The sequence below is a fragment of the Zonotrichia albicollis genome, chromosome 6, assembly GCF_047830755.1.
Source record: "Zonotrichia albicollis isolate bZonAlb1 chromosome 6, bZonAlb1.hap1, whole genome shotgun sequence".
Classification (NCBI taxonomy): Eukaryota; Metazoa; Chordata; class Aves; order Passeriformes; family Passerellidae; genus Zonotrichia; species Zonotrichia albicollis.
The window spans coordinates 32,350,388-32,365,464 of NC_133824.1; the positions used below are offsets into that span (position 1 = coordinate 32,350,388).

The 15,077-nt window shown below is 41.1% G+C and overlaps 1 protein-coding gene across 1 annotated transcript in view; it reads left to right on the forward strand.

Annotated features, from left to right (window-relative positions):
- Positions 1-1,953: 1,953 nt before the first annotated feature.
- The window catches only part of CSTPP1 (centriolar satellite-associated tubulin polyglutamylase complex regulator 1), a 79,592-nt gene continuing 66,468 nt past the window's right edge, over positions 1,954-15,077 (forward strand). The window contains exons 1-2 of the mRNA XM_026794617.2: positions 1,954-2,268; positions 11,017-11,119. Of these exons, the coding sequence (XP_026650418.2) occupies positions 2,223-2,268; positions 11,017-11,119 (149 nt within the window). The 5' untranslated portion in view covers positions 1,954-2,222. The remainder of the gene's footprint in view (positions 2,269-11,016; positions 11,120-15,077) is intronic.

A 15,077-nucleotide genomic window follows, 5' to 3' on the forward strand; every position in this document is an offset into this window, starting at 1 on the left:
ACTCTTATTAGAACTGCAAACGGGACCAGTGTCCAAAAGGTTTCCTTTAGCTGGTCTGAAGGAAATAAGAAAGTCTAACCCATAGAGACTAAGAGGAGAAGAGAAAAGAGAAGAGAAGAGAAGAGAAGAGAAGAGAAGAGAAGAGAAGAGAAGAGAAGAGAAGAGAAGAGAAGAGAAGAGAAGAGAAGAGAAGAGAAGAGAAGAGAAGAGAAGAGAAGAGAAGAGAAGAGAAGAGAAGAGAAGAGAAGAGGAGAAACCACTCTAAAGGAAAAAACAGAGATGTCAGAATATGTAATATTCAAAACTGGGCTTTAAAGGTCTCTTGTAAATCAGTGTTCTAAATACTGATCAAAGCTAAACTCTGGTTTACAGAAATGGTTTAAACAACAAAAGGAAACAGTGCACAACCTGTGGAAGGCTCTTACCAGCTCAGCTGACCCGCATTATAGAAGAGCTTTTTAAACACCAGGGACACTGCTTATGTGTGTAACAACATAATCATGTGTTTTCTCATTCTGCTTGAATCCACTTCCTTTCTAAATTCTGCTGAATTTCTGGGCTCAAAAATATCATGTATCAATGCATTCTGTGATCTCATTGTATCTATTACTGAGAAAATCCCATATTTAAATTTATAGCCCATATCAGAATGCAAAAAGTGCCAAACTGAACAACCTGGAGTTTTGAGTGAGTTTCATTGCAGTGCAAATAATTTTAGGTAACATAATTTCATATTTTAGTACAAATAATTTTAGGTAACATAATTTCATATGTTACATTTATCCTCTTTAAGGCAATCTTACATTTTTTCAATCATTCGTGCTGGAGTGTCTCATTGTCCGTTCCCTAAACTATTCTCTCGGCTCATCTTTGAAATATTTATATCTAAGCCATATGCTCTTAAAGACAGAACAAAAAACAAAGGAGAGGTCCAGGCAATCTTATGTGGGATATTAACAGTTAAGTTATAACATCTTGTTTGCCCTTTTTAAATGTGGCTGTCCTTTAAATATAGATTAAAGTTGAGTTGCCTGTCTCAGCATTTTTCTCTAGTGGAATAAAGGCAGATCATATGCAGGAACAAATGGTTCATTTAATTTATGTTCTTTTGCATTTGTCAATTAAAACACAGAAACACCTGCAGTCCTGTTGGTTGGTTGGTTGGTTGGTTGGGTTTTTTTGTAATACTTTCAGGATTACATCCTGGGCTGGTAGTTTTTCTAATGGTGATGAAAGAAATGGCAGAGTAATTTGGGAATTTTAGCCACATCAGCTTTTGGGAAAGAGGAGTCCAGCAGGCTTGCTTCCAGCCACATGAAGCGCTCTGCCACTCGTACATCCCTGGTACAATGGCCATTCCCAGACAAGAACAGAAAGAGCCCGCCCTGCAACTCAGGTCTTTTCTGCTCACTTCCACTTGAATCTACAGAATGGACAATTCCTGAGGATCCCTATACCTACCTCTCCTGAGCACAAGGGATGTAGAAATTCCAGCTCAGGGATAGTATGATCAGAAGGACACAACTCTGAAGGATCTCCTTGGCCACACTTTCAGTCATTGCTCTCTGGAACAAAGCTGCTACACATTGACTTCATTAACCCAGGGAAGTGGTCAGAGCAGCAAGGCTGGCACAGCTCAGGAAGCATCTGAACAATGCTCTCAGGCTCGTGGTGTGATTTTTGGGGTGTCCTACACAAGGCCAGGAGCTGGACTCGATGATTCGGATGAGTCCCTTCCAACTCAGCATATTGTATGATTTTAACTTATTACAATTCACCTTCAAAACAAGATCTTTCCCTCACAGCTGCAGTCCTAAATAACCCCTAGCAGTAGACACCTTAAGTTAGACAACTTGAATCTAATCAGGATGACTTTACACGTGCCTCTCCTCTCGCCATTTCAGCTCCTCAGGACATCCTGCTCACTCGCTCTCCCCTCTCTGAGGCGTCCCTCGGCCCCGGAGCAGCCGCCCTGGGCATCGCCCACCGCGGCCCCCGCGTAGCCCCCGCTCCGGGCGCTGTCAGCGGGCTCCGGGCGCTGTCCCTTCCCCGGGCTCTGTCCCAGCCTTGCCCCAGCCCCTGAAGGCACGGGCGATGGGGCTGCCGGGCGGAACTGTGGCGGCGAGGGGCGTGTTCCCAGCCGGGGCGAGCGGCCGAGCAGCGCCGGGAGCGTCGGGCGCCTTGGAAACGGGCGGAAGCCGGGAAGGAGCGGCAGGAGGAGGATGCTGAGCCCCGAGCGGCTCTCACTGCCTGGGCCCGAGTACCTGGGTGAGGAGCGGCGCGGCGCGGCGGGGCGGGGACGCTTCCTGAGGGTTCTCTCCTCCTGGTGTGCCGGTGGGCCGGGGCCCGGCATGGGGAGGGCTCGGCGGGGCCGGGGTGGCTGCGCCCGGCCCGTCCTTTCCGGGGACTGCGGCGAGCGGCCCCGGGCTGGGCCGGGCTGAGGGGGCTCGCAGCGGCTCCGTGTCCGCCCTGCCTGGGGAGCGGGCAGCGCCGGGCCGTGACAGAGCGGGTTGTGGGCGCTGAGCTGGAGAGCACAGCAGCGTCCCTCATCCCTCCGGTGCCCGGAGGTGCGGTCTCCGCGGGCGGCCGGCCGGAGCTGAGCTGCCTCTCCTTCCTCCCCTGTCCGCTTTGGCGATGTAATAGCGAGCGGCGTCCAGCCTTTCTGTGATAGACCTCACCCATTGCCAGCCTGTTTTGCTCACAGATCTAGGTGAGCACCCTTATTTTGTGCTCGTTTCCCAGCAATGGGAAGGAGTGCTGTTCTTTTGTTCTGAAATAAGGTAGCATCGATACTGTTTCCTACATAAAATGAAAATCTTTTAACCGGCGAAGCGGCTACTCCTTTGAAGACTACATCCTTTTTAAACTGCCCATAACGGCTTGATGTTCCAGGAATCTAAGAAGCAAAGTGGTTTGATGTTAAGGTGTCAAATAAAAATAATTAGGATGGAATAAAGTCAGTATGACTTCATTTAATTGCTGAGGAGGAGATGAATTACGAGTAATAAGCATTTGGATTGTGTTCAAGAGAGTATTTGTGGAGTGAAGCTCTTCAGCCATTACTTCCTAGGCCCAAGAGATTGTTTGGTAATAACTCTTATCAAGGTATACATAATTTTCTGTGGTTTTCTTGTACATTGGAAGTCAGGAATGGATTGGATTGCTTTGTGCTTCTTGTTCCATCATAATTTTGCCATTTCTGTAAGTCAAAATGGAACAAGAGTGCAGAAGCACTGCTGTAAATGGAAAACTTGTCTTGCAGGGGGTACTAGACTAAAAGACTTTTGTTTAACCATTTAAGCAAAGGAGTGATCTAAGTAATCTTAGAATGGAATCTCACTGTGCTGTTGCTGCTAGGCTGCTGTTAGGGTGTTTTGTGCATACCTGCATAACTGCAATGCTGTTCTGTGTCAAGGAAATTCAAGGCAGAAATAGGTTTATTTACTGCTGTCATGGGACTCACCTTTCTGAAGCTGTTATTGCTGATTTCAGTTGTGGAGCTTTGGGTGTTTGAGAACAGCATCACAGTGCCATGTAGACACACAAGACACACACCCTTTGGGTTTGTTCTGTCACACCACTTCACTATTTTTAACCTACATGCTAATAGTTAATGACTTTTCCAGAGTGGCTCTAGGTTGAAACCTGTAAAATTTATTTTTCTTAATGAGCCAATGTGGTTTCAGGTTCTTGTAATTGTTCTTAATAAAATAGGCCCTTTTAATTGTGTGAAACTTGTCAGTAAGGATTGACAAGTTTCAAAACAATCTAGGAAGCAGACTAAAAATACTTAAAGTGTGAAAAAAACCCCGGTTTTCTGTTGCACATCTGAAGGTAAGATGTGAGATGTACAAGAGAGATTTCTTATCTGTACAAGATTGTTAGGTGCAAGCAGCTTTACTAGTCACTTAAGTGAGCCTCCTTTTATCTCTGTTCCGCATGCTGATTTGGAATTCATTTTGTACAACTTTCTAAATTATTCTGACATGTGTCAGAAAAAGACATGTGACCATATTAGGGTGAAGAATGACTTGCATAAGAGTTTGTTCTGTTCTTTACTTAGTATACCTTGGGTTTAGATTGCAGTTTCTGTTGTCTATTAGAGGAGGAAGCTTATTCTTGTTAGCTAAAAGTGTTATGAAAACTAGTTTTTCTGCCTTCATGAGACTTTATAACTTGCCAAACTGCTCACAGATCCTAAGGAGTTTAGTGTGTACTAGCAGTAGGAAAATGGTTAAAAGCCAAACCAAAACAACCCCCAATTCCCCCTCCTCCCACCCCAAACAAACACACCTCCCCACATGTTTTTCTGAGTTGCGTTTCTGTTTTCTACATTGGCATCCTGAAGTCACCATTATTTGGATTGTTCTATTGTGCACCTCAAGGTCTTGTTAGTGTCTGAAGTGGGGTTGTAAGGAGCTGTGATAAATTTCACTTTCTGTAATTTCATTCTGGACTTGCATTGCCTTAGCTTGCCACTTAAGGTATTCTCTGACCCTCACAGATCAGGTGACCCTGCCATTTCTGAGCTGGAATGGGCAACTCACCCAAACTCTTCTTCCCCTCTTCTCTTTCCCATTATCAAAACCAGGCCATCACATAAATTGAGCAGCCAGAATAACATAATGTGCTACTTGCTGTTTTATTTCCTGCTCTATTTGAGATAATTCTTCTACAACCAGTTGAAATGCTAAGAGGGAAATAAAAGCAGTTCTGAGTTAAAACAGAAATGATCAGGGAGAGAATTAATATTCACTTAAGATGAAAAATAATTGCAAAGCTTTGTTATGCCAACATTCGTGGATTATGAAAATCAGGGCAACACGTCTCATGCCACAATGAGACAGTAAGTAGAAGAAAAGAGATGACCATTACTTAGGGAATGGGAGTGGAGATGAGGTCTGCAGAACTGGCAGAAAGGCTACAGTGCAGATGATGTTGTTACAAGCAGGACATTATAAACAGTAGTTTCTCTGAATAAACAGCATTTATTGTTTGGTTATAGTGATGATAATGTGTTTCTCATTTGATGGATGAGACTGAACCTACAGTAGGCAAAATGAGGCATATTTGAGACATTTTTCATGGCTTCCTCATTATGGTTTAATAACTGGTGATTGCTCAGTTATTTATAGCAGGCAGCAGAGCACTTAGGGTATTGTTCTGCTCATGCAGCTGTCTCAGAACCTCATATTGTATTACTTCCCTGCTCCCATTTGCTGTTACGGAGAAAAAGCTGTAGAGTACTGCAAATTTCCAAACTTCTATATTTTCTATGTATTCTCTTGCCTTCTACTACCCAGCTTCAGGATGTTGTTTCTTGTCCTTCCTTGCCAACATAAGGCATGTAAGAATGCAAATACTCTGCTAGGAAAGTGCCTTATCAGTAAAGCATGGGCCTATCAAGTGCCAGAAACACAGTTGTGTTTCCTCATCTCTCTCATAAAAGGTCTTGAGTTTAATGATTAGAAAGAGTATACATTCTTTTACAAAACTGAGTAGCTCCCAAGAGAGAAGTTGTGTGGAGACTTTGCTGAAGCCTAAGGCTTACTCTTCTTCTGAACAGTTTTAAGAAATATTGATCTGGAAAGTGCAAATACAATAATTTCCTTTAACAGCATAATCAGCACATAAGCTACACTGTTATCCAGACATCTCAGCTGACACTGGTTCTCTATGCTACCAGCTGACACTGGTAGTATAGATATTTGTTGAACTTCTGTGGAGCACTGTGACTTAAAGATCTCATGTCTAGAAAAAGAGAAGAGAATGCCTATTTAAAAGTTTCATTTCCTGCTCTATTGTACACGTAGGACAACTATAATGTAAGTTGAAAATAATGTGTAAGAGTTTGCGTATAGAAATGTTAGTTAAATCTTCAATATTTAAAGATTCGGTGTTCAAGAGCTCAAGATGCAATGTTAGTTGAATCTTCTTAGAGTCAGTCTAATACTTTGTCCAAAAGATGGAGATTTCACCACCATACTGCTGTTGCACCACAGGATTTCCACCTTAACTTGAAAGGTGCAGGTGAAATCTGCTCCTCAGTTAGGTAGAGTTCCACAACTGGAGAGTACAGTCCTTTGCATATGTCCCTCTGAGCGTGAATAGGTAGGGAACCATTAGGCTGCTTAATGCCTTATAACAAACTGAAATGACAATTTCTTCCACAATTAATAATTTTAGATTTAAACAAAAACCTCCAAAAACCCCAACCAAACAAAAAAAGAGAAGGTAGCTCAACGATTTGCTTTGGTGGGGGGTGGTTTCTAGCAGCTGTATGACACCTTGCAGGAAGCAGTCTGCTGGAAGGACTTACACAATTAAGTGACTCTGTGTGCAGTATTATGCTCATTGTTTGAACCAAATTCTCAGCTATGGTCAAGAGTAAATTATGAATGGAAATGTTTCTTAAATTTTTTGTTGAAAGTGGTTTTGAAAATTGGAACATACGAAATGTGCTGCAGTTATGGTGTGTGACCCCTTGGCATGTGCTCCGTCTCATGTTGGGTGATACCTCAGGTATCACAAGGTCTACTTGTACTTAAATGTTCTGTCCTTCAAAAAACATTTTGCTTTTGGGGGTTAATAGGAAATTACACTCTGAAGCTATGCAAAGCTGGAAGGAACTATGACAGTACAGAGATGTGGCATTTAGGTTGTTTCGTTCACTCACTTCTCTTTCCCAGGCCGTTTCTTAGCAATATCTGAAGAGATTAAGTCCTTAATGATGTCTGAAAAGATTATAATGAGCATCCTGAAAAACCATTGATGCTGGAAAAATTTCCAGAGTTGATGAGATTTTGTTGTTGCACTTTATATCCTCACTATTTCTCTCTTGCATCATTATTGTTTTGGTAATATTTGCATGAAATTTATTTTATATTACTATGGATGTGTCTTTCCAATGTGTGTAATAAGGTAGTCTTTAGTTAAGCTGCAGTTTAGAACAAATACTCTGAGAGCATAAGGTAATAGCTAAATACTCTTTCAGTATATGTTCTCAGAGATTAAAAATACCAGAAATACTCCAGGTCCATTAAAGCTTGTTATGCTCTCAAGCTTCTGATAACTGAAATTAATCAAAACGTTAATTGCATCAAGCAGTGTGTATTTTCAGCACTTCAGCTGAGGAGGAGGAGGCAAATAAGTAAGAAAAGCTGGTCTTATCCAGGAATTCCCACTCCTGATTTTTCAGCATATTCAATTATGCCAGGAATGACCCCAACTTAAAAAAAAAAAAAAAAAAGCCCCTCTGTGTGCATACAGAACAAATTGCTTTGATAGGCAGCTCTTGTTTCAGAAGAAGTCGTGTCTCCTGGAGAGTTATCCACTTGGATAGTAAAACCATTGCATATACACAGTATTGTGTCAGTGCATATATTCAGTTTTGTGCAGTGATATTATATGCATGAAATTTTCCTTCAAGACTTTTCAAGTATCAATGCTTGTTCTTACAACATGTGTAATCAAAGCTACAAAGTAGTGGATTGTTTGTTCTTATCAGAAGATTGAAACAAGTAATTTGGTAGCTTATAAAAAGACTATTTTTACTATTTTAAATACATATGCAAAATTATTTGGTGTGGTTATGGCTAAATGGAATTAGTTATGATTGTCTAATGTGCTGTAGAGAAATCCATAGAGATTGTGGATGTAATCCCCATTGTGCCTTGTACTTGTATGACTTGGCCTGGCCATATTTGAATTGAACAGCCCCTGCTCAGCCCTGAATTTGCATTCAGCCCAAAAGTGCATTCATTCCAAAGATTCATTTTAAACATTGGGCATGTGTGTGATGGGGGGGTGTGAGCATGTGAGTGTCACAGGCTGTTCTCTTAAGTGCTGCAGGGGGCAGCTTTGGAGGAGCTGTATGTGCTGCTGCTGATTGCACTGAGGCTCCAAGTATAACATCACTGCTAGTGGCTTAGTGATAAGAGGTATTTACTTAATATCAGGTTATGGGCTGCCTGAAAAATCCTCTGTGAACTTACTCTGTCAGATTCCTTTGTGAAACCCAACTGCAAAGAGTGGCAGCTACCAAATGAATGTGGCAGGCACACTGATTTCCTTTTTGGGGTACTTGCTTGGGATTTCAGAGTTGAGAATTTTTGTTGTATTTACAGAATATAGGCTGCATTGGAAAGTTCTGTATGAGTAGGCAGCTTCTGTTACAATAAGCCTGAAACAAACAAATGCTGAGGATGATGTCCTGCTGTAACACCTCCTGTGTGGAAACTGCAGTATACTGGAGTTTTGTCAGGAAGAAAATTAGTAGAGACAGAAAGCTGTAATAGCACAGTGAGTATTTGGGCTTTACATTCTGATTTGGACTTGCTGCCTTGTTATTGCAAAGAGGGCCTCAAAATATGAGCAACCAGTACATCATTATCCCTGAATTTTCAAAATCTATTAAATGTATGAATCATCTCATTTATTTTGCCTAGAACTCCACAGATTTTTGACTATGCTTGCATAAACGGTTAATGTTCCGGTATGGTTCCAGTGTTTGTTATGGAAAGTACCATTTGTATAAATTAAGGAACTACTCTTTTGCTATAAGCAGACTCCTGGCACTTTATTTTGCCTCTCTAGCCTGCTAAAACCTGTCTGCAAATTACATTTTGTTCTGTGACTTTCCTGTGTAGCACAACATTAGTTGGGTTATAAAACATATTACTCGCATCGTTCCATGGAACTGGGCAGTCAGTGAACAGGAAGCCAGAGCTGGAATTTGGTTTGGCAGTGTGAACTGTGCTACCTGGAAAGAGCACAACAGCCAAAGGGACAAAGAGAGAGACTTCTCAAGGAGATTTAAAGTGCTATTTTCTTTTAATTTCTCTGCTCATAGTTTTCTTCCCTTCCCCACACCTCTACCCACTCTTCTGGGAAATAGGTATAGAGGCTCTTCGCCAGGATCCTTAGGCTATGCAACAAAAATCCTAAGAGAAATACCCTTTTACATGCAATTGTATTCGATAATGACCTGTGTATTTTTGTGTACATTTTGAAAGGTCTAAAATTCTGTGTTGAAAGTTAATTTATTCTCCAGGAGCAGATTCAAAGATATTTATTATAGAGGTCAGCTACATTGTGCTGTGTAGCACTGTGGGACCATGCCTATCTATTCCCAAAGGCTTTTAGGGGAGGTTTATGACTCTAAGGAGAAATATGGTTCATTGATAGGGACTATTCTATGAAAGGAGTATACACTTCCCCACAAAGTGTTGAGAATGGTTTTGCAGTTGAGCTGAAGTTTATTGCAGGCTGAGATGAGTGGAAATCTGTCTGCTAGTACCATTTCCTGGCACAATCTGGTACATGTGACACCTCAAGAGGGGCCTTGGGAGACAATTGCTGAGTGTGAGATGGACTGCTTCAGGAGGAGGGAGGAAGGATGGGCTGAAGTAAAGTTACCCAGTTGTTGCTATCTTGAGCCTATGACTGAGCTGCACGGACTCATTCTTCCCTCGGGGGACACAGGTGCGCAGAGCTATTTTTCTTTAATCACTCACATAAATTAAATTTATTCCTTTGCATTAAAATAATTAAATAAAGCTACGCCCTGTATCTTTTAGTGCCAGATAATATCTTTAAACTTTTGGCTCACCATGTTGCTATCAGCTGCAAGGTATTTTCCAGGGTGTGCTTAACCAATTTTACTATTGTCCTGAAAAGTGTTCTAGGCAGAGAAATCCCCTGATAGCAATCAATATTCACGCATACTTTTAATCACTGTATCCACTGGGAATAATCATTTCCGGGCTGCTCTTGAAGTCCACCCCACACTAAGATGAAAGGGCCTTCCATGCTGTGTATCAAGTGGCACAGGCTTGATGCTTACCAGGATATTAAACACAAATTAAAATGGTTTAGAGAATATTGATGTGGGTCTGAGGTTGGCCAGTTGCTGGTGAGGGGGTGATTCTGCCAAGTCTGGAGCAGATTGGCAAGGAGCAAGAACAGCCCTTGCCTTTCCTATGTTCCCTAAGGGTTTTCTCCTGCTCTTTTTAGGACACGACACTACTTGCAAAGGTACAGTAGGATACGTGTTTAGGATGGAGGTGTGTGGTTTGGGAACAGGGTTTGTGTGCTTTCCAGGTTAGGAATGATTTTCCTGGGTTCGTTGTAACTTGTCTTCTGATTGTTGAACTTGTAGATTTGGAAAGTCTACTGCTTGCTGGCTGGCACATCACCTCAGACTCGGCTCTTTGTTGCTCTAGCTTGGTTTCTAGCCAAAAACATCAAAGGGGCTCAGTGGTAAATCTGTGCTGCTTCCTCCCTGGCAAATGCTTGTTTTGTACAGTCTGCCCCCTGTAGAAGCAGCAAAACAGTTTGTGTTGCACCAAACTGTCTTTACTCAGGAGTCTTATAAGTGAGTGTCATTCTGTGGTGAGGCATTGGCAGATCCACCATTTCTGAAATTCTCCCGTGTTTGGCCCAGGCAGTTATTTGAGACTGGCTATTGAGCAGTGTAAATCTCTCTTGGCATTCAGACCTGTTCCCCACCTGCCACATTCACTGATGCTTGTTTGGAAACAGATGTACTTTTATTTGCACCTTCAGGAGGAAACCTTTACAAAGCAACCTTAAAGCTACTTGGCTTTGGTATAGAGGGGAGAGTAAAGAACACCTAAAGCTCTGCAACAGCCCCATCAAAACAGCATTGACAATCTGTGTAGGAAAGATGTCCCAGAACAGAGATCAGGAACTCCTCTGGAGTAAGCGTTTTCCAGTGAAACTGCCTCACAGCTCCTTATCTTCCTTCAATACCAAAATCTCAGGGGATTCTAAAAAAGGGTCCGTGCTGTTAATGACTAACTCTGTGTAGCCAGGAAGGAAAGCAGGATTTAGGTGATGAATTTTGCTATCTATTTCTGGGAGAAAGAAACCTTCACTCTCTAATTGAGGAAGCAGATGCTTGATGTCTTGTGTAAGGCACACAGCTGGGCTTGTCTGGCTCTGGGAAGGCCCCTTATATTCTAACTTCTGTCTCTTACTGTTTTTTATTTGCAGCTCAGCGACATGTCCTCACATACATGGAGGATGCAGTGAGTCAGCTGCTGGAGAACAGAGAAGATATTAGTCAGTATGGCATTGCCAGGTTCTTCACTGAATAGTAAGTACATCAGGATGCTGCCAATAGGGCCAGCCTGAGGAGGGCTTTTGGAAACAGACAGAATACATGGAGAATGGAACTGGACATGTGCTGGTTATGTTGTGAATGCTGGATTTTACTGGGTTGGTCAAGGGCTGCCTGAGTGTGTTTTGGAAATGTAGTGAGTTTTGTACAGTTCAGTACCTCTTCTATGACAAGCATTCATGTAAAGCAGTCACTATGGTAAACAGTGATTTAAAAAATGGAAAACCAAATTCTGCTTCTCTTGGTCAGGACTGTTAGTATCAAACTGCTTGAGAAATACTAAAGTAAACTGTTTCACAGACTGCTGCTGGTTTCAGCAGCACTCATTCTTCCTTGAGTATGAATTTGAATTGTTTGTATCCTTGTGTGGTTGTTGTTCTGTTAAATGCTTTAATAGGATGTCTCTTCTTCCCTTAAAACCTGGGTAAGTCCTTAAGTACTGGACATGAGCACTGTCTCTTCTTACTAATTCGCAAGAAAATTATTGAGGGAAAAACTATGTGCTTTCTGTCCAGAGAAAGTAATGCTGACATTAGTCAGCTGAGCAAATAGTTGGAAAACAAGAGCTTAAGAAAGATAAAGAGCAGGATTGCAATGACCTCCACCCAGCAACAGGATTTCTTTACCGGAGTTGAAGGCAAGGTGGCTTTGAAATACCCTGCTGAAATTGTCATTGAGGCATCTCTGCAGATTAGCTTGCATCTAATTTCAAATCGACTCTTCTGTGTCCTTTCTAAACTTTTGATCATATATATACTTCAAAAATTAAATGGTGAGCAAGAGGTTGTTCACGTAGTGAAACTGTTCAAAATGCTCTGTAGTATTTCTTCATCTTGATGTGATAACCATTTTCTTTTCACTTCCTGTTCCTCTTCTACCTTTAAAAGAATAAGTAGTGGTTCAAAACCATTATAATGAACAAAGCCATAATCATAGAGCAAAACCCTCAGACTGACTTAGGTGCTGGAGATCCTGTTTTTCCCATTTATTTTCAGAGATACAATTTTTACAATGTTTTCTTGTTCACAGTGGGTGTCTTGTGGAGTTTCTGATTTCATGAAAGGATTATAGGACTATATATTATATATATAAAACATATAATTATTTATTATGTATTATAATATTATCTATTATATATCTAGGAATATAGGATTATATATTTCCTGTAGGAAAAGGATTCTTTTTCTTTGATTTTCTAATACAGAACTAGTAGTTCTCCTTTTTGCTTTTGTCTTTTCTAAAATATCTGGAGTTCAGCAGATGAAACTGTGTCCCCATACCAAAGCACAAACAAGCTTAGTAATTTTGAGAGCTGTGAAGGTTTGAAATGTGGGATTCTTAATTTAAAGTGGAGAATAAATGATAGCCAACATGAGTGTAGAATGTGAAGTTTCATATTATGAAAATGTCATATGTTCTGGCTCCCAGGGCTTAGTGGTGAGCCCTCTGGTGAGCCCAGAAGATTTCTGTTCATCCACTCAATGTTTGTTCCTGCTGTGCTTTGAAGGCTACACTTCTTTCCCAAGCAAATAAACTTGATCTTCAGTCTCAGCATCTTCAAGCTCAAAGATAACTTGTGAGATTCCAGAAGGTTTGTGGGCACTGTCCTAGTGTTTTCCATAATCCATGTTTTTCTAAAGTAGAGGATTGGAATGGACATATTTTGAAGTATGCTGCAGATCTGAGATGAAGGGACTTGGTATTAGGATGTCCAGTTTTTAAAATTGTCTTTTCCCTATTTATGCTGACTTAAAATTAGAGACCAAGCCCAGGTTTAGAAAGCTAGCGGGCACTTTGGCAGGCCCAAACAAGTAATTTTTTTTTAAGTCTTTATGGTGTAAAAGAATGACTTCTGTAACTTTTCAGAAATTAAATTAATCTGTCAAGGACAGGTATTAGATATTTTCCAAACTCCTTTCAGAGGGCATACCTCTCAATGTAGTGGTGTTCCATGGACCTCTCTGCTGGATTCACTGCTGAAGAGCAACCTGATGGCATTTCCATCATGCATTGCAATGTCCCATTACCATGTAAGTTCAAGTCTTTGAGCCAGTTACAACAACTTGGGTTTTTTTGATAATTAAGAAAACTTTGTTGGGACTTAGCATACCTGAGTGAAATTTCAGAATTGAAAAATATGCAGTCATTTAGTTCTGTATGGATCAAGCAGAAAGTGTTTTGCTGGCAATGAGTATTTCAGTTTTTTCTAAGAAACAGAATTGGGTATGTATTTCAGTTCTCTCCACCATCTAGCATTGTGATTGCTGATTGCAGGGGACTAACCTTGATCTCTACAGTTTTCCTTCCAGAATAGTTTTAGTCTTCAAGGATAGTTTTTTCTTCCACTTTATTCCAGTGTTCATTTGTCCCAATCATGTGGACATCTGCTTTCAATCTTGGGAGTACCTTGAGGCTTCCCCCATCTGGCTCACTCCTGACCCTTACAGGAACAGGGATCAATCACCCCTCTGCCAATTAATCCACATCTTTTAGTTAAACAAGTAAAATTATGCCTCTCTTAGGACTAATCTTTACTTTATAGATATGCTGAAATGCTACTGGTATTTGTTCATTACAAGCTTGAGAAATCTCAGCTCTGCTCTTGAATCTTCATGAAATGCAGACTCTTGAAAACCCTCTGTGTAATTACACACTAATGCTGCTTTGCTTCTTCCAGCCTGATGTCTGTGCCAACATATCTTAAAGGAACATGTTCCTCCTATACATTATTTATCATCCTGTTTTCTTGATCTCTTCTATACTGAAGAAAAACAGGGCCCTCATTCTAATGCATTTGATCACGCAGAGGGAATGTGCATAGCATCCCACTTTATATTTTCTGGGCTCTTAAATAAGTCTGTCTTTTTTTCATTTCAGCTTAAAGAACCAGCAAGAAAAAAAAAAACAAAAACAGATGAAGAGACTTCCTACTAGTACATTTTACTTTTCTTGTAAACTAACCCTTTGCTTGAAACTTTCTCTTCCAGCATGCAGGTAGATGTGCTGCTCTGTTCAAGTCTCTTTGGAAAGCTCAGAAATAATAACCAGTTGTAACTTACCTTGGTTAGGAAACTGTTTTTCCATAACTTTGTTTGTTTGATAAATCAAACACAAGTGAACTGGAGACAAGGGAATGGACTTTTTTTTTTTTTTTTTTTTTTGAGTCTATATTCTTGTCACAAAACACCACTTCTTTTGTTTCTGGTGAAATATGTCCTGACCACCTGCTAGCTGGAGCGTGACTGAGAAAAACCTCTTGCTCTTAGCTTGTAGATGTAGCACTGCTTCCACTGGACTCTGCAAACTGATGGCTGAGATCCCCTTTTCCTCTAAAGAGTGTTTCTGCTGGATCCCCTTTTCCTCTAAAGAGTGTTTCTGCTGGCTCTAATTTGAACTCCCCTGCTGGATCTTATGTGACAATTTAACAGTATTTATCTGAGGAGGTATCTGTGGTGTGTGTGACAGGGTTGAGGGTCAGATGCAGCTTTTAGATCTGTTTTGTGCCTGGCAATTCAAACTACCAGCTCAGCACTGTGTAGAGCCTTGTTTTACAGGAAGGAACATTTGCTTTGTTCCTAGTAACAAGACTGACAGTGCTGTATAGTTTGGGATCCTTGGGAAGGAAGATGTTATCATGGTGAGAAGTATCAACTTCTAGCAATGAATGTACCTCATTTTCTCTTGCTGTCTGGATTGGCTGGAATGATTTGTTCAACTCTTTCCTTAGGGACAAATGTGATACTGCTCCTTTGGCTTTCTCTGGCCATAGACACAGGCTTTGGTATCAGACAAACTTTTGGCTCATTCAGTCCTTTATTGCTGTACAACATAACTGAAATAAATCTGTAGAGTAAATAATGTCCTTCTCTTTAAAAATGTCTCAATACCCTTGGGGGAGGAGGGCAGGGGGGAAGGGCCAGGAACAAGACAGATG